Source organism: Lactuca virosa, chromosome 8 (genome assembly GCF_052849685.1).
Source record: "Lactuca virosa cultivar CGN04683 chromosome 8, Lactuca_virosa_CGN04683_v6, whole genome shotgun sequence".
Classification (NCBI taxonomy): Eukaryota; Viridiplantae; Streptophyta; class Magnoliopsida; order Asterales; family Asteraceae; genus Lactuca; species Lactuca virosa.
Window position 1 is genome coordinate 298,803,587 of NC_136433.1, and position 27,743 is coordinate 298,831,329.

General features: G+C 38.2%; 2 protein-coding genes across 2 annotated transcripts; one reads left to right on the plus strand and one right to left on the minus strand.

The window, feature by feature from the left end:
- The first annotated feature begins 3,698 nt into the window (after positions 1-3,698).
- Positions 3,699-7,731, plus strand: LOC145132402 (ATP-dependent zinc metalloprotease FTSH 2, chloroplastic). Its single transcript, XM_079067174.1, has 5 exons — positions 3,699-3,839; positions 5,217-6,388; positions 6,476-6,789; positions 6,882-7,122; positions 7,215-7,731. Exons 2-5 carry the CDS (start codon positions 5,234-5,236, stop codon positions 7,554-7,556), a joined length of 2,052 nt encoding a protein of 683 aa, XP_078923300.1. The 5' UTR covers positions 3,699-3,839; positions 5,217-5,233; the 3' UTR covers positions 7,557-7,731.
- Positions 7,732-9,697: 1,966 nt separating this feature from the next.
- Positions 9,698-14,235, minus strand: LOC145133140 (putative alpha,alpha-trehalose-phosphate synthase [UDP-forming] 7). The gene is made up of 4 exons (XM_079068073.1): positions 13,993-14,235; positions 11,687-13,768; positions 11,335-11,608; positions 9,698-10,392 (listed from the first exon to the last, which is right to left on the minus strand). Exons 2-4 carry the CDS (start codon positions 13,675-13,677, stop codon positions 10,087-10,089), a joined length of 2,571 nt encoding a protein of 856 aa, XP_078924199.1. The 5' UTR covers positions 13,678-13,768; positions 13,993-14,235; the 3' UTR covers positions 9,698-10,086.
- Positions 14,236-27,743: the final 13,508 nt, after the last annotated feature.

Consider the following 27,743-nt stretch of genomic DNA (forward strand, 5'->3'; position numbering starts at 1 on the left):
TATATATATATATATATATATATATATATATATATATAATTATTTTATATATAAAGGGTCTCACCCGCCCTCTATTTCTCTCTCTCTCTCTCTCTCTCTCTCTCTCTCTCTCTCTCATATACTACCTACAAATGAAACCCAAATCTATATACCAAAATCGGTACCGTTCACCAAGTTTCATCGACAATGGGTCTGTGACCGGAGAGGAAGTCGTAAAAGGAAGTTGAGGTGGGCTTGTAGTCGAAGTTCCATATCTGATTTCGTTGTTGTTACTTGATTTTTTCAAATCGAACTCAAAACTTAAATCCATCTTCCAAATGTAATTAAAAAAAGAGTAATTTAAATACAAATTTGTCACCTTCAACCTTCAACCCTCCCAAATCTATCTATTAGATCAGTTTCAAAAAAATAAAGCAAAAAAAACACGAGGATAAGAAAAGAGATGAATCGAATTAGTAGGGATGAGAAGAAATCATCTCTAGCTTCCATTTCTTCCAACGGATCAGTGAGGGAAGGAGAAACACCCAAGCACAAATGATGAAATCCCTCAAAAGCCCCCAATCCATTTGTGGCTTCAATTGATTCCGGCGAAACCAATGGATTAGGAGAAACAACGAAGACCAAGATGATGGTGATGGTGTCCTTTGCTTTCATTTTTTTTCACTGGAGGGACGAAAAGGAGTCCGACAAACCGACGACATTCTGAGTGGCGGTGGAAGCGAGAAGGGTGGAATCGTGAGTCTGTTTGTAGCACCACCAGAAATATGGATTTGGGTGTAGTAACATCAGCGGTTAGGTTGTAGCAACACTAGAACCTCAAAATTGGGTGTGTTCCTTGCTGGAAATCGGAGAAGATGTGACAAGTGATAAGTGACCGGAGAAGTGGGGGATGAGGGGGTGGGGATGAAGGTTTATTTTGGATATTGGTATTAGGATGAACACGATTTTGAAGATGTAACAATATATGGTTATGTTCTTGATTTTTAGGACAAGCAAACAACTGGAGGTGGGGGATTTCATATGAGAATATGAAATGGTCGGTGATCCTAGTGGGATTATTGGAGAGAGAGGGGGGGTAGGTGGGACACTTTTATATTAAATAATTATACTTTATTTTTTTTTAAATAAGACGAAACTTCATAAATGGTCCCTCTGGTAGTGAAATGACGAAAATGTCCTTCAGTTAACGGTAGAAAGTTGGGCAGGCGCTCCCCTTTGAGTGTGGTTGTGTATGGATAGGCTAAGGCACCTTAGTGTGCAAGGGGCTAAGTCGTTCATTCAAGGACTGGAGCTTTCATCTGAATTCCCCTATGTTCGAGACCATTATTTCTTAGAGTCGTTGAAGGAAAAAAGCTAGATAGAGAGGTCGGGTAAATGGTCCAAGGGTCCTTGTCCAAAGGCGGCTAAGCCCTTTCCAGCAACGTGGAAGTGGAGAGCTTACTCAGGGAATTCAAATGGGAGACTCTCGTTCGGATGATTGTCGGTATGATGATGTGCTTGATGCTAAAGCTTCCTATTCTCGCTGAGACTCTTGTCGAATCCAATCTTCTTTCTGGAGCACCTATATGAAAGGGAAATCCGGATGAGTAAAAAAGGGCCTTCCTAGTCCTTAAAGTTGTTAGAGTTCGGACTTATCGACTTGTGTAGTAATAAAAGCGATCTTCTTTACAGGCGACTACCACCCCTAATTGATTAAAGAGAAGGGAGCCGCCCTAGTAGCATGAGACGACAGCCTTGCATATGAGTAGTTCTGACTCCGAGAATAGAATCTTATCCCCGCCGACTAAGCCCGGACTCTTTCGCATCGCGCTAATTCAGTGTCAGTCGTTGGTGAAAGACCTGCATGGAGCCGAGCCCTTCTCACCTACCTGCTTTGGGGAGAGTTTAATCCGGACAAAAGTAGTGGGTGTCGCATCCTCGAAGCAGCTCCCTCTCGCCCCGATTGATGAAAAAGAAATAGAATTGGAAAAAGTCCAAAGAAGACTTTGACCCCGTAAGCTAAACTGGGAATCTCGTATGAAACTGAGAATGTGATCATGACAGCACGTCGAAAGAAAGTGGCTCGTGGCTTTCATATCTTGGTAAATAAGAGATCGATCCCGTAGTTCAATCCTGGGAAGGGTCAAAAAGTGTATCCACCCGGTCCGGGGAAGGTGTGTTCAATCCTCTCACGTTCTTGGTCAAGTAATGGCTCTAGCTTCATTCTCGCTTTGAGATCATCTCACCTCCGTAGGTCTCCGCTTTCCAGCTGCGGAAAGCTTCACTCCTTTCACTGAATGAAGACCAAGGAAAGAACTTCAAATGTTGAACCATTTGGAAAGAACTTCAAATGTTGAACCATTTAGCTATGGATGCTTAGCGGGGGTTGAGAGATCCCTTGTCGTCGACAAAGAAAAGAAGGTAGAACCAATGGGCCCTTAGTCTGCCCCTTATGTAGTACATAGAGGCGCCGCGAAGGAGTGAAGAATGCCCCTTTCCTCCCGGAAGAACTGGACGGCCAAATATAAGCACTGACTTCAAAAAAGAGATAGCCTGCCTCTCTCTCCTTTCTTGCAGCTTACGAACCCCCCGAAAACAAGATTGACGCAGAAAGGTAGCGAACTCTTTTTGCTCAATAGCTAAATAAAGAGAAAGCAAACCACCCGAAGAGGAATGAAAGCTTCAAATCGAGTTCTCTCTAGTAAAGAAGTGGATTTCCTGAAATGAAAATAAGGAAAGGCAAGAAAAAAGTACAGAAGTCTTGCGAGGCGATCGTTGGGATCGAATCTTCCTGGCAGCGGGCGAGAAGACCTCACTTGGAGACGGGGCGGCTTTCTCTATTTCACGAATATGTCATTTTCAAAATAGGATTTTTGGTTGTAAATCAATGTGAGTAGCCCTACTTTCCCCACTTTCAGCTATCCTTTTTCTGCCTTCCACTTTCGAGAGCTAGACTAGACTTCCTTATCTGGCTTCCAGTCTACTAAGGACAGCTGGCTCAGACACTGACTTTGAGTTCGGACTTCCTTCTTTCTATGACCTAATCAGGAGCTGCATGATCCGATGAGCTATCAGCTGAGAGACTGGCTTCTCGGTTGTTAGTAACGACTCAGACAGAGTTGCTTACCTTGCTATGGTGAGTTATAGAATCAATTGAGCGATGCTACCTACTTTGTTGATCTAGTTAGAGGACTTCTTTTAAGAAGGGCTTGAATCCAATGAATTGTGTTTCCATTAGAATGGTGAAAATGCTAATGCTTAGATTGGTTACAGGAAGCTTCTTTGAAAAGAATCAATCAATCAAGTTTTGAATTGTAACTTACTCATTTTCCTATAATAAAACATGAAAAATAAATTTTATTGGTAAGTTTAATACAATTCTAGTACTAAAAACAAATAAAATATTACTGTGGACATGATGACATTTGAGCATTTCCAATTTCACTTATTTACAATCATGGTTTAAAAAAGTTTGTCATAACATTAAGATTTGCATTTAAAGCGATGTTTTTAGAAAGTACTGCTATATGTAATTTTATAGAAAATTATCGTCTTTAAATCAAATCCTAACAAACATCATAACTCGTTAGTGGCTCATAAAACTTGGGTTGACATTCTAGCCGCAACACACCTCACATTATTTAAAAGGTTGCTTACAACTTGTGATTAGATTTACCGATTAGTACAAACACAACTACACAAGAGTCGTGGGAGAATTAAATTCAGAAAATAAGACATGATATTTAAACATCGATATAAGAACACGTAGATCATTCCAAACCACATCCGTTCTCTCTTATACCACTCGATCTCCTCCCATCTCTTTAGCAAATCACCTCCCACTTTCCTCCCCCAATAAGGTACTACTCTCTCGCTCTCTCTTTTTACATCTGCTTCACTACTGATATGTGTTTCTGTTCAGTTTTTTACTTTAATTTCCTTTCAGATTTAGGCATCAGTTCTTCTTTTGTGATTACTAAGTATGCTGCACGGATTGTGTGTGTGTTTTATTCTTCTTCTTTGTGTTTGATAGCTTTGTGTGCGCATAACCCTCCAAATTAAACCCTAATGAATGTTCGTAATGTTACCATGTACATGTAATGATATACTTGTGGTAAATCGCACGAAAATGGCAACAATTTTCGTTTTAGATGTTTAATAAATTTTACAAATTGTCGTTCTTGGGAGATTTTGTAAGTGAGGCTACCGATTTCCCAATTGCTGTCGTTGTGGATTATTAATGATATTCTTTTGTTCCTCTATTTTGTCTCCGTCGATGATAGGGTAAGGATTATTGGATCTCTGATATAATAATCTGTATCAAACTAGATGCCCAGTTGAATGTTGTTATTTTCATGGGGTACAAGGCGTCCAAGTGTAGTACTTTTAAGCTATTTTCACTATTTACAATGTTCTCACTATACTAGTAATCCTTTCTTTTGGTTTCATGCCCCAATGCAAACAATATATACAAGGGTTAAATGCATTTTTTCACATTTTTAACAATTTATGCAACAAAATGGTTATTGGCATGAAAATATACAAATTGCGCTTCAGTTTGTTACTAGAAATTCACCAATTTAAGCTTGCATAAATTGGTGAGAAGTCCAGTTCGTTGCATATTTTCCAGTTATTAGCTTTTGGTTTTGATTGTGTTTTTTTCTTTCTTTCCCTTCTTTTTCTCCATTCTATAATGTTGAAGGTAGTTTCTATCTGAATTTGGAAAGAAGGATGTGAATACTTTTCTGGTTGTTCTCAAGCCAATTTACAGCAATTAGCAGATTTTTCCTTCTACTTGTTTTTTATTAAGATAAATTATATGCATTTCAGAACTACATGATTAATTCTTCCAATTGCTTTATTTTAACAAAGGGTATTCTTGTTTATGCAATGAAGATTCACTTTTTCTTCAATTTATGCATCAAACCGTTTTTCTAGACAATCTATGCTACTACTTTTCATTGAAAATAACCTATTACCTCATGGGATGACATTGGTTAAATGATTATTTAAATGTTTCATTTTTTACCAGATCCATCAACTGACATAAACTATGCAATCATGTTTCAAGGGGTTAAACATGTTACATGTAAAATGTAACATATTTTGGTCCTAGAACGAAACATAGTTGCATATTTCTTCCAAAAAAACACTTTGTTGCATAAATTAATGAAAGTACATTGCTATATCTTGCATTTAACCTTTTCACTAACACATTTCTCATGGAAACATATCAGTTCCAGACATCTCTACAATGGCTGCATCCTCTGCATGCATAGTTGGAAACGGTTTATCCACTCGCAAACACTTTCACCTCTCTCCAAGCTTACCATCTCTCGATAAAACTCCAAAACTAAGAGTCATAACAGCCTCTGTAGACAAAAAGCCACACGACCGAAGAGGCTTCCTCAAACTACTACTCGGAAACGCCGGAATCGGAATCGCAACTCCGGCTTTACTAACCGCCGGAAACGCCTATGCCGACGACCAAGGCGTTTCCAATTCCAGAATGTCATATTCAAGATTCTTGGAGTACTTAGACAAAGACCGTGTCAACAAAGTCGATTTATTCGAAAACGGGACAATTGCAATAGTTGAGGCGGTTTCCCCGGAATTGGGAAACCGGGTTCAACGAGTCCGTGTCCAACTCCCGGGTTTATCCCAAGAACTTCTTCAAAAATTTCGTGAGAAAAACATCGATTTTGCAGCACATAACGCGCAAGAAGATTCCGGTTCTCTGTTGTTCAATCTAATCGGGAATCTCGCATTCCCGTTGATTCTAATCGGCGGTTTATTCCTTTTATCCCGGCGTTCCCCGGGCGGAATGGGGGGACCCGGTGGGCCCGGGAATCCTCTCGCATTCGGCCAATCAAAAGCAAAATTCCAAATGGAGCCAAACACCGGAGTCACATTCGATGACGTGGCGGGAGTTGATGAAGCAAAGCAGGATTTCGTGGAGGTGGTGGAGTTTTTGAAGAAACCGGAGCGGTTCACGGCGGTGGGTGCCCGGATTCCGAAGGGGGTTCTTCTCGTGGGCCCGCCCGGGACGGGGAAAACTCTTCTGGCGAAGGCGATTGCGGGGGAAGCGGGGGTCCCGTTTTTTTCGATTTCCGGGTCGGAATTTGTTGAGATGTTTGTTGGTGTTGGGGCTTCGAGAGTGAGGGATTTGTTTAAAAAGGCAAAAGAGAATGCTCCGTGTATTGTGTTTGTTGATGAGATTGATGCGGTTGGGAGACAAAGAGGGACTGGAATTGGAGGGGGGAATGATGAAAGGGAACAGACATTGAATCAGCTTTTGACTGAAATGGATGGATTTGAAGGGAATACGGGTATTATTGTGGTTGCAGCTACTAATCGTGCTGATATTCTTGATTCTGCTTTATTAAGACCTGGAAGATTTGATAGACAGGTATGATTATGAAACTATGAATTGTTGTATTTTTGTCACATGTGTTAATTAATTACTAAACCTTAAACCTTAAAAATGCGATGTTAGGTAATGGTTGATGTTCCGGATGTTCGAGGAAGAACCGAGATCTTGAAGGTTCATTCTGGAAACAAGAAATTTGACAAGGATGTGTCACTTGAGGTGATTGCCATGAGAACACCTGGATTTAGTGGAGCCGATTTAGCAAATCTATTAAATGAAGCAGCTATTTTAGCTGGAAGAAGGGCCAAAACCGCAATTTCATCAAAAGAAATCGATGATTCCATTGACAGAATTGTGGCTGGAATGGAAGGAACCGTTATGACAGACGGAAAAAGTAAAAGTCTCGTTGCATATCATGAAGTGGGCCACGCCATTTGTGGGTATGTTGAAATTATTAAGTCCATTAAGTAAAAAAAAAAAAAATCAACCTTTAACTTTGAGTAATGTGGCGGATTTGGTCCTTTTGATGCAGAACTCTAACACCAGGGCACGATGCAGTGCAAAAGGTAACCCTAGTCCCACGTGGTCAAGCAAGAGGTTTGACCTGGTTCATTCCAGCAGACGACCCCACATTGATCTCCCGCCAGCAACTATTTGCACGAATTGTCGGCGGACTTGGCGGCAGAGCGGCGGAAGAGGTGATTTTTGGTGAGCCGGAGGTGACCACCGGTGCAGCCGGTGACCTCCAACAGATCACCGGTCTCGCAAAACAGGTAATCATCAAAATTACAATAAACAAGTAAATAACAACATACTTTCATCCATAATCTTAATTAATTAATTATTATTATTATTTTGTATTAAGATGGTGGTGACATTTGGGATGTCGGAAATTGGGCCATGGTCACTAATGGATGGGTCGGGTCAAAGTCAAGATGTGATTATGAGAATGATGGCTAGAAACTCGATGTCTGAAAGGCTAGCTGAAGACATTGATTCAGCCATTAAGAAGCTTTCAGACAGTGCGTATGAAATTGCATTAAGTCATATTAGAAACAACCGGGAAGCCATGGACAAGATTGTTGAGGTTCTTATTGAGAAAGAAACAATGGGTGGTGATGAATTCCGGGCACTCTTGTCGGAATTTACTGAAATTCCGGTTGAAAATAGGGTTGCTCCGGTGACTCCAAGTCCGGTGAGTGTATGATATAGGGTAGTTGAATTATAATGTGATTTGTATTATAAATGTTGATCATAGTTTTGGCTTTTGGTTATTTGGTGGGAAATTGTAATATTTTAACTACAAGTAGTTCATACATACACAAATTAAGTTTCTACTTGTAACCATAATGGTCAAAGTACATTATGTTTTATTTTTTGTACTTTTGTCTTGATATCAATATTAAACCTTCTAATCAAGGAAAATGTTTTTTAAAAACGGCCAAAAAAATATTAATTGGCTAGCATAGTATGCATGTAGTTAGAATGTGATAATAATTGAGAAACTTCGAGTCAAGACTTCAGACAAAAAATTAGAACCCAATAAGTAAGATATGTCTTCTATATGCAATGTGTATTGTTGGTCTATAACATGTCTGGACTCCATCCGAACACAAAGAGTCATTGCTAATGGAAATTAGGCTATATCAGGGTTCGACTCTTGGGTATGCCTTTGCTTGATATTGGATGAGATGTCTCCTGAATTCCAGATGATGTGCCTTAGTGTGTGCTTTTAGCTGATGACATTGTGTTTGTGGCCAAGTCTAGGATTGAGTTGAATGTTCGGTTAGACACCTAGAGAAACATGTTAGAAGAGAAAGGGCTTAGAATCAACACAATGAAAATGGAGTATATATGGTGCAATTTAGTGAGAAGATGATGATGAAGGGTAGATGTAAGTATAAGGGATCAAGATCTTCTCCTAAAGGAGAGCTTCAAGTATTTGGGGTTTATGTTCCATAAGGAAGGGGGGTGTGGAGGTACATGTCAACTCTTGCATAAATGCATGTTGGCTAAAGTGGAGGGTGGCGTTTTGAAGTTTTCTGTGATAAGGTCTCGTAAATTTTACATGGTAGCTTTTAGGAATGTCATGATGTATGGCTTAAAATTTTGGTCAAGAAAGAAGCATGAGAGGAATATGAAAATAAGAAATGGGGATGTTGATGTGGACATGTGGTAAAACTTTGCTCGATAGGATTCCAAACGCGATTAGAGTGGCACATATCACCCAAAATTTGAAGGAAGGACGATTGAGGTGGTATTGACATGTCCCAAGTCCAACGAAGGCTACCATCAACAACGGTGAGAATAGTAGAGTTATCATGGTTGATGGTGAGAGGAGGAAATGATGTCCTAAAAGAAAGTAAGAAAGTGAGAAGATATTGTGAGGCTATCATGGTTGATGAGTAGCGTAGCCTCCTTTATATGTTTTTGTCTTTAATCTTTATTGTTGATATATGTCCATGCTCATATGTGTGCATGTATTCTGATTTATTCATGTATATATTAATATATTTTACAGCACATATTGACTTATTCCTTCCCCCCCCCCCCCCCCCCCCCCCCCTCTTGTTCGCCTCATTTGCGGATTTACGGGTTCCTAAATCAATGTGTGTTTTATTATCTATTTATGTTTATGCATTACTGCAATTTTGTAGGTTTCCGAATCTAAAGGAAGGAAACTACAACTAGGGAAAGCCTATTGTAAGGATGAGGGGTTGATTCTTGAGATTCTAAGAAAAATGCTGAAAAGATAAGTTTTTTTTAGTTTATTAGTTCCTTAATGTGTGTTTTTAGGGAGAATAGAGCAAGTAAACAGCATTAACATCAACATTAATGAGATGATCACAATAATATGGGATACGGAGAAGATAGATGTAGCAATCATGTATGTCTCCACGAGATGGTAAAGCAATTGCTTCAAGCAAAGAAATAAGGATAGTAGAAATTACGTCGAGTCTTTAATGAAAATATTCATGTAATCACATTTTTGGCAAAGACCGAAAGATAGGAATCAAGTTTGTAAAGAAAGCAAGCCCATAACTTGAAGGAATTTGTCAAGTTTGATTTTGTCATAAATTGTTTGTATAATGTCGTATAGCAACTCTATTAACTTAAATTTGGTAAAATAAACTTTCCAAAGGTTAAGAAGGCTTACTAGGTTTCTTTTGATGATGGGGATAAAAAAAATCATTCCAAGCCTTGTCTTTTTGTACACACAAATGATGGAGAATGAACCTCTCCCTCTTCTGCCTTTTAGGTTTGAACAAAAAAATTAACTTTTGTCCCATTAACATCCGCACAAGTCAAGTTTCAATCAAATACAAAACCTCAAGTAGAAATAACCAATGACACTCAAAAAGTCAAAATTACATTTTCAAAACAAAAGATGCTAGTATACAATTGGATCTTACCAAATGAAATGTGTATTGAAGGTACAACAATCTACAAAACTAACCCTCCATAAACCCCACTAAAGTTTCCATTCATACCCCACAACACTCGAACCCATCACCCCACATGTCTATACATTTCCAGACTCCGCATAACAATAAAGAAAAATACAAGAGAATCCCCAACTTACCTTTCACATTTTCATCCATTTTTTCCACCATTGTCAAAACAAGACCAATATTTCCAACTTTATAAAAGAGACTCCAAGAATGAACAGCAAAGCCAAAATAATGTAAAAAGCTTTTTTCAACAAAGTTCATTTCAAAAGAGAAAAAGGAAACCTATTATTCACTCTCGTCATCTTCTGATGTGACAGGAGTGTCAGTGGCTTCTGCAAGATTTTCAAGCATGAGAATAACTTCGGATGTGTCATCAAGATAATATTTGGCTTTGCTAGGCTTCTGTCCAACTGTGCATGCAAACACGGTTGTGTTGACTGAAAGCATGTTTTTGGAAATTGCATTTCCAATAATTTCAAACATGTCTTCATCGGATCGATCATCACCAATGCAAAGAACAAAATCCGCTTGATTCCCGTTTTGTGCCATTGATGTAAAGATCTTCTCTGCTACCATACCTTTACTCGCTTCCTACAAACATTTAAAGCAAACAAACTTTAATAGCAACCTACTTACGTTTTTTTTTTATTCATACTACACCTTAAATATTGCATCTTTTGGTCCCTAAAAGAAATGTGGTTGCTTATTTAGGTTATGTAGCTGAAAAGTTAGGTGCTAGCTGATAAAAAATGATGTTTGGTAAAACTAGCTGGAATATGTAGAATCACATAAAAGGTCATGTAGAAGATTTGAGTTTTTTTTTATATAATTAATAAAGGGTATATTCGGAAGATTTTTAAAAAGGCTCACTCAGAGGGTGTTTGGGATTTCTTTTTGATCCTCAAATGACTTTTAGACGAAATGACTTATTGACTTATGGTGGTAGGAAAATGAGTTTTTAAAAGTGTTTGGATTAGTTTTTGTAGTGGGAAAAAGTCAATAAGTTGTTATTTTTAAAAAGTGTTTGTCTTGGATTTAAGGGTATTAAGGTAATATTGACTTTTACAACTCAAAAAATCATAAGGAGTTTAGAAAAGTTTTAAATTCTAACTTCTTAAAATCTCCTTTTTGAAGGGTTAAGGAGAAGTTGTTTTAAAAGTCCTTTTCTTTTGCCAAACGCTTTTTTTGACTTATTGACTTTTCAAAAAGCCAATAAGTCAATAAGTTGTTTTGAGATGAAATCCCAAACACCCTCTCAATAAGCTTGTTGAAACGCTAGTCTGAGTAGCTTTTTAAAAAAGTAAGCTTATAAGCTAATTTTTGGTTTGCCAATCATGTCAACCTAAAAAACTCAAAACATAAGCTACTTGTGGCGTATAAAAAACAACTTTGTTGCATAAATTGGGAAAAAGGTGAAATGTTGTTGCATAAATACACATTTAACCCTTGTAGAAACGTATCGAATGATTTGATTAATAGAAAACAGGACATGGACAATGAAATGGAAACATAAATAAATAAATGAATAAATACCTGTGGTTTGACTTCAACAATATATTGACCACTTTTAACAGCAACAGGTTCGTTTGCCAAGACACTTTCAAGATGATCAAGCATCTCTTTTGCTTGAGCAAATCCAAACCCTGGATCTGCATCTCTATATTGCCAAACTAAAGCACTTTCTTTAGTTTCAATGGAAGATCCATCTGTTGATTCTGTATATAGTTTCATCACAGGTTCAGCCATTTGCATCCATCCAAAATCCGTACTCTGTCCACAAGTTTCCCATTCTACATCTTGAGACCTCCTGAAAACACACACACACACTTAATTAAGTCAAGTAGAAAGTGGAAACAGCAAGTGAAGGGTAAAATAGGAAACACACCTCATAAAGTAGCCATGTTCAGCTGCAATTCCAAGCTTCTTACAAGGAGCAAGAGCCTTGCTCAAGCTTTCTCTACCTCTTCCACTAACAATAAAAACCGTATTATTTGCATCTCCAGAAAGTCTCTCAAGAATTGAGATAACTTGTCTACTCGGTGTCTTAATAATCGAATTCTGAGGCATAACAGTTCCATCATAATCCAAAAGTATCGCCCTCTTTTTAGACTTTATGTAAGCTGTCACAATATCATCAATCGAAAGCTTCCTAAAATTAGGATCCAAAGACACAACCCTAAAACCAAACCCTAATCCAATCCCCCAACATCTTTTCCTAAAATGATCTGCACATGTTCTTTCCATATCTTGCAAGAAGCTTCTAGACCAATACCCCACATCATGTGTACTCACATATCGATAGTGCTTTTCATGTCTCAATTGTTTTTCCGAATCACTCATCGATATAGCCTCGTTCATAGCCTCGGAAGTTGACTCAACATTCCATGGGTTGACCCTAATGGCCCCACTCAAAGAAGGTGAACACCCGATAAACTCTGACACCACCAACATACTCTTTTTCAACCCGCCCGAATCCGGATCCGGATCCGACCCGGAAACGCCTTGTCTACACACGATGTATTCATATGGAGTCAAATTCATCCCGTCTCGAACTGCAGTTACAACAACACACTCGGCTATGCTGTAGTAAGCTACCCTTTCGCCTACTGATAGAGGGGTATCTATGTAAATTATGGGTTGATACCCGGGCTTACCGAATTGGTCGTTGATACGTTTGCAACTTTCTTGTATCTCGAGTTGTATTTCGTCGAAATCTATTCCGGATTTACCCCTTGAAGGGTTTGCGATTTGGACAAGAACAGCTCGACCTTGCCATGATGGATGAAGCTTGAGCATTTGTTCCATGGCTAAAAGCTTCAAGTTTATGCCTTTAAAGACATCCAAATCATCAACTCCAAGAAGAACGGTTTTCCCTTGGAATTGTTGTTTGAGTTCACTGACTCTCCATTCTTTGTCTGCTAGTTTCATCACTGATTCGATTTGTCCCATGTGGATTCCAACTGGCATGATCTTGATTCCGACTGTTCTCCCGTAGTAATCTAATCCGATGTAGCCTCGTTTGGATTGATACTCCAATCCGAACATTCTACTGCAACAGGAAAGGAAATGGCGGGCGTAATCGAAAGTATGGAATCCAATTAGGTCGGAATTGAGGAGAGCTTTCAAGATTTCTTCACGAACAGGAAGTGTTCGGTAGATTTCAGAAGAGGGGAATGGACTATGGAGAAAGAATCCCATTCTTAAACGATTGAAACGTCTTCTTAAAAAGGTGGGTAATACCATTAAATGGTAATCATGAATCCAAACGAAATCATCTTCGGGGTTGATCACTTCGATAACTTTCTGGGAGAATAATTTGTTTGCTGCAACATATGCTTCCCAATTGGATCGATCGAATCTCCCACCATGATCAGCTGAAAATGGTAACATGTAATGGAAGAGTGGCCATAACTGTTTCTTGCAAAAACCATCATAAAACTTCTCGATTAGGTTTGGAGGAAGGAAAGTTGGGACACATCCGAATCGATCCAGTAAAACTTGAGCAACATCATCTTGTTCTATAGGATCAACATCAACATTCAAGGAACCGACATATAAAACCTCCATATCATCGGGGAAACCATCCTTGAGTCTGAAAAGCAATGAATCATCATCCCAAGTGAAACTCCATCCTTTATTATCAGGTCTTCTTTTAGCCTTTAGAGGTAACTGATTCGCCACAATAATCATTCTGTCCATTGAAAGCGAAGAAGGATTATCAGATGCAACACTGCTAGCTTGGTCGTCTTCAAGCTCGGTTATACTTCCAGGAACAGTCATTACTCTCGTCAGCTTTCTTCTCTCCTTTTCTCGCCCCATTACAGGGAAATTCCCTGAAGCTAACTCCAAAAGATTCGTATACGACCTCGACTGCATCTTTGCTTATTGCTCCAACTCAAAAGCCCTAAAGATCCCAACCCAAGCAGCTCGTGAAACCCCGCAAAAAAGAGCTAATTGCAATAAACACCTACAAGAGGAAACCCACCATCGTTTTGACTTTAATAACAAAAGGAACAAATAAGTTTACATCGCAATCGGATCGTGTGTTATATTAAAGCAGTATCTAGATTACAGAAAACAAGCTAATCAACCAAGATCGCGGATCATACGAAGATCAACATAAACAGCTAACAGTGTTTTGAGACGAATTGATTGAAATCAAACTCACTGAAATTGAATTGCGAGACTGACCTGTAGTAGTTCTGGATCTTTGGGACACTTTGGAACTCGATCTTCAAGCACGAATTGAGGATTTGAACATTAGGGTATGTGTGGGTTTGAGCTGTTGGGGGATGGGTAAAAGAAACATCTAGGGTTTGTTCATCAATAAAGTGTAGTTTTATATGAATGAATGATATGTACAGCCAATATAGAGAGAGATATGGGGGATATTCATCAAAATAAATATAATCCGTATTCTCAAATAAAAAAATCGGTGCTATGTGTTTCTAAATTTAGGGGAAATGATTTCCATTACAAAAAGGGTGGCATAGTGGAGGGGATACAAGTTTTGGCTTTTTAGCTAATAAAAACTTGGCTCTTAAGTACCACCAAATGTTATTCATTTAAAGTCATCTTTTAGAGAAATTTCAAACCAAAATAACAATGTCAGTCTTTAATGTCCTTTCGTGCCTCCAAGTCTAGAAAGAGATTTTGTGGCATGGCAAAAAGTATGTTTACCCGAAAAAGTGTGGTTTCATTCGGGATTAAAATGGCTAGCACTTTGTAAGATCATGGTGGTCGAAATAGATAGATAACAAATCGACCTTGTGGAATGGAATAATGTTCAACCGTACTATAACCATACTTGCCTCAACTATCTTTGTTCATCGAAATTTAACTCTTTTAGGTTTAGCATCCTAAAGTTGTTGAGATGGTTAAATATTTTGGTAAAAGTGTATCCAAATTTTGACGCTTTCACAAAATCGGTTTAGTATCCTACAACTAGTAGATGTTTAACGTTTTCTGGTAAAATCTTATCTCGCTTATAAGTCCTTGCTTCCGACGTAAGGCATTTCAATTAAATATGTTTGGATTAATGTTTGGTTATTCTAAGGCCAATCTGGTTTGGGATTGTGTCGTAATGATCGTCTCTTTATTTTAATCATTAATGAAATAAGAGTAGTAGTTTTCACTTTGTTAATGGACAACTTTGGATACCTAGCTTCTTTACCTTTAATCTATCACTTTAAAAGCATATAGATACCACTAAAGATGGAGAGGACACTTAGATCAACTCACAAACCTATGAAAAACAAGGTCTTATGTAACAGTGTGTCTCATGTCGATAAAAGATGATAATGGAAGATCTTTATAAGCCTTACTTTATAAGCTTATAATAACTTTTTCATCATTGTTTTAAGTTGATTTAGAGGTTATTCGGTGAGTTTTTTTAACTTTGAGCTTGGAGCGTTATAAATGATATTAGAGGTAATTACAACCAGAAGTTTAGTAAGTGGAGAGGTATGTAAATCATCAAGTATTGATTCTCGATGTGTAAGTTTCTGAATGTGTTATTTGTTGAACAACTATAATCCTTTAGTTGTATGTAAAACCACGTGTAAAATATTATCAGAAATGACATAAATATAGACCTTATATTGGCATTTAAAGGTAATCGGTGCATGCTACTCCCGATAAACAAACATGATACATAAATCTAATATATTGGACTGAACATTATCAGGTGTTACTACTTTGTAGTAAAATATCATTCTTGATAAACATACTACAACTTCAATAGTTTAGACCCTAATTAAGCTCTTATATGGAAATATGTTATCTTCCATTGTGTTATACCATTATGTAACACCCCAAAAAATCTTGTGGACCTTTTGCCTTGTTCATTTTCATGACATTAGTAACTTGTAAGATTATTATGTCATTATTGAGAAAAGGCATTACGAAAGTATGAAGCATTGTGATAATATTGAAACTACAGTGAATTAATGAAACTTGTTGAGTTTATATGATAATTGTGGCCAAAGTGTATACCTTAACTTAAGAATCATGGTGTAGATGTAAATGTGTCATATAATGAATTGGAATGAATATATATATATATATATATATATATATATATATATATATATATATATATATATATATATATATATATATATATAATTATAATTTTTAAAATGGAAATAAGTGCACTTCAAATGAAGATTCTCCAATTCCATAGAGGTTGGTATAGGTTGTATGAGATGTCACAAACTCTTAAAAGTTAACATAACAAAGAAAATGATTTTATAAAGGTTTATAAAATTGGCTAAATTTTGAATGGTTTTCAGAAGATCAAGTTAAAATATTTTAACTAAACAAACAAAACAAAATCCCGTTTTATGAAAAGGTAAATCTCATGTTACCTATAAAAAAACACACACCATCTTTATAATTTGTTGACGTAGGTTAGTGATTAGAACGAACGCATTAGTTGCATTATAGTCGAGGTGATGTGATACTCGTGATTCTCAAGCATTACTTGAGGGGCGAGGGGATCACATGTTTTGGTTGATTTACCATCTAAATTCATGATCATCGGCTAATCCAACCATGAAAGTTAGATAAGCGTGGAAGATATTAACATGCTATTGACATAAGTCAATAAATCTCGATAGATCTAAGAGTTGCATAGAGACTGAAATTGGCAAAATGTTTGCCTACCTAAATAACTTCTTGATGTGATTACGACTAATCCTCTTCACATTTTGGAGTGAAATATGGATCCTAGCCTTATTTAAATAATTTAAATTGAATTGGGTAATTATTATTCTAAGGATTATATAAAACAAACTAGAATGAAACTTTATTAAATGATTTCTACAGAAAAAAAGTGTCCGCTAAAATTTTACTACTATAAAACCTCTGAAAGGATAAGCTCAATCTTGTCTAAATTCGTAATTTGAGAATAGTTCTCATGAACGAAAAGAAAGATTATGCATTTGACAAAGCACTTTCTGAGGTTCCTCTAGCTATTGCATTTTAGCTGTTGGAAGGAGTATGTATCAATTGTACTTTGTACATTGACAAATCTAAGCGACATGAAATTCCATTAAGTTGGGAGTTGACTAAGGGTTTCATAATCAACTAGCTAACATGTACATATAATCACTTCACTTTAATTTTGATATGAACGACTTGGAAAGATTTATCGTGGGATTGCATGTAACGCCCGTGTTTCTAGGCTAGGCATTAATGATGATGTAACAGTCTAGGTTAACCTTTGTAACTCGTTATGAAATAATAAGAATGTATTATTTGAGTATTATGTGTTTATTGCTTAATTGTGTGATTTAAATGAATTATGAATAAAAATAAGCGATAAAATAAAATATTAGGTCAGCCCGATATCTATACATGAAGTTGTAGTGGTCGTTACGAGGATTCCGAAAATATAAAGAATGCTGAAATCCGAGTTATAACGAAGAAGTTATGACATGTCGAAGTTTCACGACAAAACCTGTACGACACTGTGTGACGTAAATAGTAAATTTACGATAGAACGATATTTAGTCTTAGTGATCTAAACGAAAGTCGTAGAATACGTTAAACCGAGAGAGTGCATAAAAAGAACATCTAAATCTGACTTCGTATGAGGAAGTTATGATTTTTCGAAGTTTCGACTTAGCAGTATGCAGCCCAAAGTTCGAATATGAGATCGAGTGATTTCTAGCCGAAACAATCTAAACGAGAATCGAAGATCTCGTCGATAGTAGTCCAACGGTAAAAAGACAAACGAAAACGGACGTCGGATGAAGGAGTTATGAATTTCTAACGGATTTTTCCTGTCCCGGCCTACTAAAAATAATATAATAAAAGTTAAAATCAAAATTCGCCGACGGAGTCTAAACGAGAGTTGTAGAGCATAATCTCACCTACGCGTGGATATAAAGAACGTCGAAAACGGAGCTCGTATGAGAAAGATATGAATTTCTGAAGTTCGGGGCACAAACTTCGAGGTTGTGTCAGAGTTCACGACGTGAACACTGTGTTCACGACGTGAACACTGTGTTCACGACGTGAACAGGGACTGGACGTCTTCCAGAGCAAGTGGACTGATGACGAACGCAATGACCTACTAAACTCACGACGTGAGCATTGGAGATTCACGACGTGAGTATGGGATTTTAGCCCTATAAATAGAATTCAAGGGGCAGCCGAATTTGGTTGCTCAATCTCTTCTCTCTCACAAATATTACCTCAATTTGCATGCAAGTTATACCCCCGAGCCCCGGTATCATCCCGAGACCCGAAGCAAGTCCCGAAGCACCGAAGAGCCCGAGAAGAAAAGAGTTTCGAGTCGAAGTTCTGCCCGCGAGAAGCCCGGTGTGTGAAGAGATCACAGTTTCACCAAAGAATACCACTTTAAGAGTCGTAGTGCTGTCCGATAATCTTCTTATCAAATGAGTGCATAGTCTCTTTCATATACACGATTTTAATACAAGTACTGATGAATGTATTAGATATATGATATGAGTAAGTGTGCAGTTGCTTTCTATAATACACATATATGAATTATACTCTATGATATACGTGCTATGTGATTATATACTATTTGTTATGTGGTATGAGTATTGAATGAATATGTTATACATGGTTTTAAGCTGTATATAAACAAGTATATTTTATCTACAAATATGTTGGGTAGAACATGGGTTGATAGTGATGTGTGATGAAATAAAAATGATGAGAGGCCTCGATGTTGTTGTTGATCTAGTCATCTAGCGGAGTATGGATGACGACCACGGACTCTTTCTAGACTGTCCAGTTGAACGTTGGGAGGTTCATAACCTGTAGGTGTTGTGAACGATGTGTTCACCGGTGTACTCTATCCCCCTTATGGTTGCCTTTAGGACATTTATTGTCGAGGAAACCCCTTTGCAGTAATGTCCATCCCGATGAAAATCCTTAGACTAGGTCCCTTGTGATAGTTGTTGTTTTAGGGACATAAAGTGAGGATAACGGGAATGGGTAATCGAGTTGTTGTTGGTTGGTGAAATTAAATATAATTATTTATTGTGGGTTGAAAACCCTATATGCTCACCAGGCTCCCAAGCCTGACCCACTCAATTTTATTTGTATTACAGGTAGTGGCGCGAGAGCATAAGATGGATGAATCATCAAGTTATTTTGTTTATAGGCCAGTAGTTGTATATAACTGTTGTAAGGCTTATAATGTGCCGTTTATGCTTTTGGTATGTATCGGAACAGGACAACCCGAGTTTTGTTATATATGAAAATACATTTCTTTAAGAAATGCTTTGATAAATTTTATTTTATCATATTTTGTTTTGGGAACAAATTCCGCAACTCTTTTAATCAAAGGATTACTCTGAAATTATTTTTAAAGCATAAACTAAATCGGTCTTTTCTGGCCGTGATTTTGGGGATGTCACATTGCGTGGTATGTTTAGGGCCTTTTGGAACTAACATGGAGAAGCATAGAAACTTAAATTTTAAATGCTCTTATATTTTCTATCATGAAATAAAGTGTCAATAAGTAGAAAATCAGTTGCCCATTGGTAAAGGGGTAAAAGTTGGTATACCCAACTGCAACCTCAACGCCAAGCACAAAAGGAAGGCTTACTCTAAGATAATTTTTTATAGGCTTTTTGATTCCAAAACAAGAAGAGGACAAAGAGAGCATATATGTCTAGTATATTTGAAAGATCTGAAAAGCTACAAGCCAAAGAGTATGGCATAGTTAGATATACGAATTCATAATACCATTAGATATTCCTTCCAATCCGTGAGTATAGTATTCAAGAAAAGTACTGACATTTGCAAGAATGTGCAGTGACTAAAAGGAAGTAAGAGACTAAATCATTTAGAAGAGACTTTGATCTAGGATACCAATCCCCTACTATTATCCTTAGGATCAAAAGACAACTCGTTCTCCTAAATGTTTAGTATATGTTCAGATATATTAATTCATAACACCATTAGAATATTATTTCTAACCCTTGAGTATTTTATTAAGGATAAATTATTGATATTTTCAAGAATGTGCGGTAACTAAAAGGAAGTAAGAGACTGAAACATGGAAAAGAAAATTTGATCATGGATATTGAGCCCTTGCTACTATTCATAGGATTAAATGTCAACGTATTCTCCCCAAATGTTTTGTTTATGGTCATACGATTGAAATTGTTTATACAATGTTTCATGAGATAGTTTTGACTTATTTAAATGTAGAACGTTTTACATGTTTTTTATTTAAAAGCATGTCATGAAATCTATGAAACCATTATTGTAACAATAGTTCTAGGTATACATCCAAAAGTTTTTGGTGAAATGTATTTATGGGATCATCTTCATGGACATATAAATGAGAAATGTATTACCAAATATCCAGTTGGATAGGATGTTGGAAGTCGTTTGACCACAAGTCTTATGATAAATGCAAATATTGTTGATCAAGATAAATGACGAATACATCACTTTGTGATGCGAATATTTGTTGGAATTAGTTCACACTAATAGATCGTTCAGATTAATCAGCATATATGGTAATACTAACTTCCTTACCTTCAAAAGGTATGAACATGTTTATATGAATAAACATATGTATTGAACCATTAAGGTGTTCAGATCTCGCATAAAATGAAGTTAAGAACCAACCGGGCAATAAGATGGGATACTCAAATCCAATAGAGATAGTGAGCATCTTAGTCAAAAGTTTAATGATCGTCTAAGGAATTGTGAAACAATTTCACAAATCTCCACCCAAAACACTGCCAAAAGTTATGTAGTTGGAAAGAGAAACCAATCATTGTTTGATATGGTAAATGATGAGTCATATTGTGCTTACAAACAATCCATGGATTGTACTATAAAGAATGTTACTAGAGTCTTGCACCAACTGAGAAGGTTTATAAAAATACTCTATGTGATGTGGAGTATGGTTCGTTCCTCACTAGCACATATGGAAGTCTAGGATTGTAAGTGTGACAATTGCAAAAATTAGGTCAATTATCGATTTACGATCAAGTATGATTACGTTTAAAAACATATGTATGAGACCTAATGTAACATATGCATATCATTTTGATGCAAATAAAATCAATAAAATTTGAGATGCATCCAGAATATCATGGAAATCTTCGTTTTGTGTAGATTGTCGATAAACAAACATTTGTCATTATACACATGTAGTGATTTAATACATATGATTTGAATAGATGTATGTATTAAGTATTATTATGTATGGGTGATACGTTAAACAAAGAGTACACGTAATTAAGAAAACCATGGACATAAAGAACATCAAAACCGTAGTTTGCATGTGAAAGTTACAATTATTCGTAGAAAACAAGAAATAAGCGTACAACACAAGACCCATAATCGTAAAATTGAAACTTCAAACAGTTCATTAGACTAGTTCCCCTGCGTTTCGCAACAACGTATTGATATTTTATAACACGTAAAATAAACTATTGTTTTAATAGAACTCTAACTTTTTGGCAAAAATCGATTTTCGACACTACAACTTGTGGCTCACAATCGGAACACCTTACTCTCAATCTGGCCGTTGAATTGGGATTCGATTTCATACGGTTTATCATTTTCTCTTTACCTATAAATAAAGGCCCTCATCTCTCTCTCTCTCTCTCTCTCTCTCTCTCCAAACACACCCTCAATCTCTCCCAATCCCTCCCTTTTTCTGTCACACCCCCAAACCGGAACGGCGGAAACGTTCGGGGGCGGAGGACGTCATGTACAGTATAACAACAATTGCATCATAGTAATCAAAGTAAACACAACCATTACATTGAATAAGTAAAATATTTACATTTGTTCGATACATAGTTTGTATACAGCAAAAGTATAACAAAAGTATAAAAGACGCGACTCTAGAAGCTCCGTCTTCTCAAAATCCTGCGGGTATACCTGTCTACGGTTCCCTGAGAATACAAGCGGTTTTAAAAGAGTATCAGAATTAAAGCTGGTGAGTTCATAAGTATGATTTTGTATTGAAAACATGTCTGTGAATCTGTAAAATGTTTGCATGTTCTCAAGAAAATCCAATATTTTCTTTAGTAATGAAAAGTAGTCTTAAACCCTAAGACCAAAGTGTACATTCGTTACTGTATTCTGTAGTAGTATATGAAAATGTTAGTTTGTCTGCCTGGTTAACACCAGTTGTATTGTATACTATGTTCTGTACGAAAACCTTTGTATAGTATGTTTTGTATGAAAACACTGGCTACTACCAGTATATAAAACCCTGACTACCACCAGTATGTATAGTATGTTCTGTATGAAAACCCTGGCTACCACTAGTATGTATAGTATATTCTGTGTGAAAACCCTGGCTACCACTAGTATGTATAGTATGCTTTGTATGAAAACCCTAGCCACCACCAGTATGTATAGTATGTTTTGTGTGAAAACCCTGGCTACCACCAGTATGTATAGTATGTTCTGTATGAAAACCTGTGTATGAAAACCCTGGCTGCCACCAGTATGTATAGTAGTTTTATTACTTAAAATAAAACCATGTATTTGTATCCCCTGGAATCCTCCAGCTGTAGTGTATGATAGTTCTATTAATGAAAATAAAACTATTTGAAGAATTGAAATCCCGTAAACAAATGGTTAGTTTATACTGTTGTGAGTTTGGTATAACCATGCTTGATATGACCTAGTGACCTCTACGACGTTCTTCAGGCGTCGGATGTTATGACATTTGTCACCCCAAGCATGCTTGCCTAACTATAGCAAGCAGTTCAGGTGTGGGATTGTCAGTCCCGAATAGATCTATTCACAAATCTCACGCTCTCCCTCCAGGAGACTCTCGTTATACTATGTTAGGATTTAGTTCCGCACCCCGAAGGGTACAATTGAAGTAGTACCTCACAACCCTGTATTAACTACTTTACGTGCAGTGTTTTAGTGTTCTCTTGTACTCGAAACTATATGTATACTTGTAGAATAAAATAATTATACTTAAATAATTATTTAGTATTGTACTCTTGTTCTCAGAAAGTAGTAATGTATGTCATAAACTATATCTAACATAGTTTATATGTTTGTTAATGTTGGACTTGATAAAATCATATATTGAATCCCAAACTATACCTATTATAGTTTGCATGCATGTTATGTATTCGGTTCGTGTATTGTACTGAAAACTTTGCAATTATGGTTGTATGTTGAAAGCTTCCCTTGTGCTCAGCATGTTACAAAAGGGACTAAATATCTAAATATTTTATAAAATGTGGTGATCTCTTGGTTGTATCAATTGCATAAGTTTTAATCTTGTTGAAATCCTTTATAAGAACACAAAATTTCTTTGTGTTTTGCTTGTATTCCCCCCTCAAAACGTTAAAATCAGTAAAAGTGTAGGGGTATGAACTCACAGTTGATTATGTGTACGAGCTCGACAGCAAAACCAGAAAGATGACCCTTGAGTTGGAGTACGCGGAATTAATGGTATCCTAATGATAATTAAACACATAATTGTATGTAAATTAGCGAATCCATTAATTAAAGTGTTAGAAAACACTTGCTTTGGGTTAAGAATGTTACCGAGACTTGTATTTGTGGAAAACGAGGGTTTGTAGCCAAGGTTCATGGCTCAAGGCTGTTTGCGGCTGTGAACTGAGTTTACAGCCGTGAACTACGTTTGCGGCTGCAAACGGGTTTTGTGGCTGTGAACGGTTTGCGGCTGTAAACGGGTTTGCAGCCTTTGAAGATTTGAAGGCTGTTCTTGGTGTTCTTGAGAAAAAACTTAAAAATTTTGAAGGTTTGATCTTGATGATTTGAATGTTCTTGGGAGGTTCTTGAGAGCACTTTAAGAGGATTTTCGAGTGAAAAAGATGAGAAATGAGGAATCTCTCCGGGAAAAAGCTTTATACCGGTTGGGTTTACGGTCGGAAATGGGTTTACGGCCATAAACGAGTTTACGGTCCAAGGGTTTACGGCCGTAAACACTTGGCTGGACGATTTTCGCTGATTTTTCGAAGGAAAACTGGATTTTTCGAGTGTTTTTGGTTCCGAAAACTTATATAAACTTTATTTATATATTTTAGATTATTTCCTAACCCACGAGAGCTTAACGGAATAAACAAAATTCGACATTTTATTTAACGGAAATTGACTTTTGTTGACTAGAAAGTATCGGGTTGTCACATCATCCCCCCGTTAGAGGGAATTTCGTCCCGAAATTCTTTCTAAAATGAATACGAAATGGACTAGGGAAAGAGATGCGGATACTTCTGTTGCATCTGGTCTTCTCGCTCCTAAGTGAATTCAGGTCCCCGCTTGGCATTCCAGCGAACCTTCACTATCGGGATGCGACTTTGTTTTGTTCGCTTGACTTCCCTATCCATGATTTCGACTGGCTCTTCCATGAAGTTAAGACTCTCGTTGATCTCGATTTCATCGAGTGGAATTACAAGAGTTTCATCGGATAGACACTTATTAAGATTTGACACGTGGAAGACGGGATGAATGTTGCTAAGCTCTTGGGGTAACCGGAGTTTGTAAGCTAAGGGACCGATCCTAGCAAGGATCTCGAGTGGTCCAATGTATCTTGGATTCAGCTTTCCACGCTTTTCAAAGCGTATCATGCCCTTCCAGGGTGAGACCTTCAACAGTACGCGGTCATCAACCTGGAATTCCAAGGGTTTTCGTCTTTTGTCGGCATAGCTCTTTTGTCTATCTCTGGAGGCTTTTAGTCATTCTCGGATTTGTACGATCTTTTCTGTGGTTTCTCGAATGATTTCAGGGCCAGTGAGAGTGCTATCAGGGACTTGACCTCTAGCTAGATGCGTGTCACCCACCTCAGCCCAGCATAGAGGGGATCTGCACTTATGGCCATAGAGGGCTTCGAATGGAGCAGCCTTAATACTAGTGTGATAGCTGTTGTTGTAGGAAAACTCGACCATGGGCAAATGGGTGTCCCATGAATTGCCAAAGTCGATAACACATGCTCTCAGCATGTCTTCCAGGGTTTGAATGGTTCTCTCACTCTGCCCGTCAGTTTGAGGATGATAAGTTGTACTCAAGTCGAGCTTAGTTCCAAGAGCCTTCTGCAGTGACTGCTAAAACCGCGAGGTGAATCTGCTATCTCTGTCCGAGATAATGGATATAGGCACCCCGTTCAGTCGTATTATCTCTTGGATGTAGGTTCTAGTCAGTCTCTCCATTTTGTATGTTTCCTTGATTAGCAGGAAGTGGGCAGATTTGGTTAATCTATCGACGATTACCCAAATGGTGTCATGACCACCCGATGTCTTGGGTAACTTGGTAATGAAATCCATTGTAATCCGCTCCCACTTCCACTCAAGTAATTTTGGTTGTTGAAGTAAACCTGAGGGCTTTTGGTATTCTACCTTGACTTTGGCACAAGTTAAGCACTTGCCCACGTAGGTAGCAATCTCTGCTTTCATGTTTGGCCACCAATATTGTTTCTTGAGATCCAGATACATCTTATCTGAACCTGGGTGAACGGAATATCGAGTTTTGTGGGCTTCATTCATGATCACCTCTCTGTAACCACCGAACCTTGGTGTCCAGATCCGGTCCATGAAATAACGAACCCCGTCACCCTTGATTTCAAAGTTCTTTTCCATTCCTCTCAAGGCTTCATCTGCCACATTATCTGGCTTCAAGGCTTCTAGCTAAGCCTCTTTGATCTGTGTGGCCAGATGCGAATGGATTGTCATGGTTAGTGCCTTCACCTTACGACCTGAGTATTCCTTCCGGCTAAGGGCGTTCACTACTACATTGGCTTTGCCCGGATGATAGCGAATTTCGCACTCATAATCATTGAGTAGATCTACCCATCGCCGTTGCCTCATATTAAGCTCCTTTTGGTCAAAGATATGTTGTAGGCTTTTGTGGTCGGTGAAGATAGTGCACTTGGTACCGTAAAGGTAATGTCTCCAGATTTTCAGCGCAAAGACCACTGCTCCCAACTCAAGATCGTGAGTAGTGTAGTTGACTTCGTGTGTCTTCAGCTGTCTCGAGGCATAGGAAATAACCTTTCCTCGCTGCATAAGTACACAGCCTAGCCCCTGATTGGATGCATCGCAGTAAACTACGAAGTCTTATGTCCCTTCAGGAAGAGACAAGATAGGTGCGCTGCACAGGGCTTGCTTCAGAGTCTGGAACGCAGTGTCTTATTGTTTTCCCCAAGTAAAGGTTACACCTTTCTGAGTCAGGGCGGTAAGAGGCTTAGCAATTCTGGAGAAGTTTTGGATGAACCTGCGATAGTAGCCAACAAGACCCAAGAATTGACGGATTTCTGTGGGCGTCTTCGGTGCTGACCAATTCTCGATTGCCTTTATTTTGGAAGGGTCCACGTGTATGCCTTCTTCGCTAACCACATGACCCAATAAAGTTACCTTTCTAATCCAAAACTCACACTTAGAGAATTTCGCGTAAAGCTTTTCTGCTCTTAATGTTTCTAGAACTTGTCTTAAGTGCTGGCTGTGTTCTTCCTCGCTTCGTGAATCAATAAGTATATCTTCTATGAATACTATTACGAACTTGTCTAGGAATGGACGACACACCCTATTCATCAGGTCCATGAATACGGCGGGTGCGTTGCTTAGACCAAAGGGAATCACTACAAACTCGTAGTGACCATATCGAGTCCTAAATGATGTCTTAGGAACATCACCCTCATGGACTCGTAATTGATGGTACCATGATCTCAGGTCTATCTTTGAAAAATTGCTCGCTCCCTGAAGTTGATCGAAGAGGCTGTCGATTCTGGGAAGAGGGTAGCGGTTCTTGATAGTGAGTTTGTTGAGCTCACGATAATCTATGCACATCCGGAAAGATCCATCCTTCTTCTTAACGAACAAGACCGGTGCTCCCCAGGGTGAGAAGCTTGGTCTAATGAATCCCTTGCTGAGCAGTTCGTTAAGTTGGATGGATAATTCCTGCATCTCCGCTGGAGCTAGAGAATACGGGGATTTGGCTACGGGGGTAGCTCCTGGAATTAAGTCGATTTGGAACTCGACTTGGCGCTCGGGAGGAACTCCGAGAAGATCCTCGGGGAAGATATCGGGAAAGTTGCAGACTTCGGGGATGCTTTCGAGGTCTTTAACTTCCTGCTTTTCGTTTACGACATGGGCTAAGAATGCATGACATTCTTTTCCTAGGTATTTTTGGGCTTTGATGCACGAAATGATACGAAGGTTCGTGCTGGGTTCGTCGCCATAAATAACAAGGGCTTCGCCAAATGGCAGATTGAGGCGAATGGCTTTTTTATAACAGAGAATATCAGCACGATTGGGGCTCAACCAATCCATGCCGATGATGACATCAAAGCTTTTTATGGAAATCGGCATAAGGTCGATTGGAAAGGAATAATCGTTTAGAGTGAGGGTGCATCCTACGAATACGTCGTTAGTACTGTCTTTCTTTCCATTAGCCATCTCGATGGTGAATGTTTCGGTTAAAGGTTGGGATTTGTGTTTGAGTAAGTGTTTAAATGCATGACTGACAAAACTTCTCTCCGCACCACTATCAAAGAGAATACATGCATAAGAGTTGTCGAGGAGGAACGTACCCGTAACTACGGTGGGATCAGCGACTGCCTCCTCCTGGCCCATTGCTAGCACTTTACCCGTGTTGCCAACAGTCGTTGCTTTCGGGCAATTCCTCTTGTAATGCCCGGTTTCTCCACGCCCATAGCAAGCTTGGCCTATTCCGGCACCGGGGTTTTGGTTGGGTGGTTGTGCTGGTGTCTTGAAAAAATGGATTGTGTGCCCCCTTTTTCCGCAGTTGTTGCATTGCATATCATGGCAGGGTCCGTGATAATGAAAGTTGCACTTATCGCACCTTGGGAGGGTTCCAGCATACCTACTGGCAGGTGCTTGAGCAGTAGGAACAGCAACATGAGTAGTAACAACGTGAACTGCCACTGTCTGTTGTTTCTTGGAGGGCTCTTGCGAAGACTGGCCCTTGCGCTTGTTCCAAAA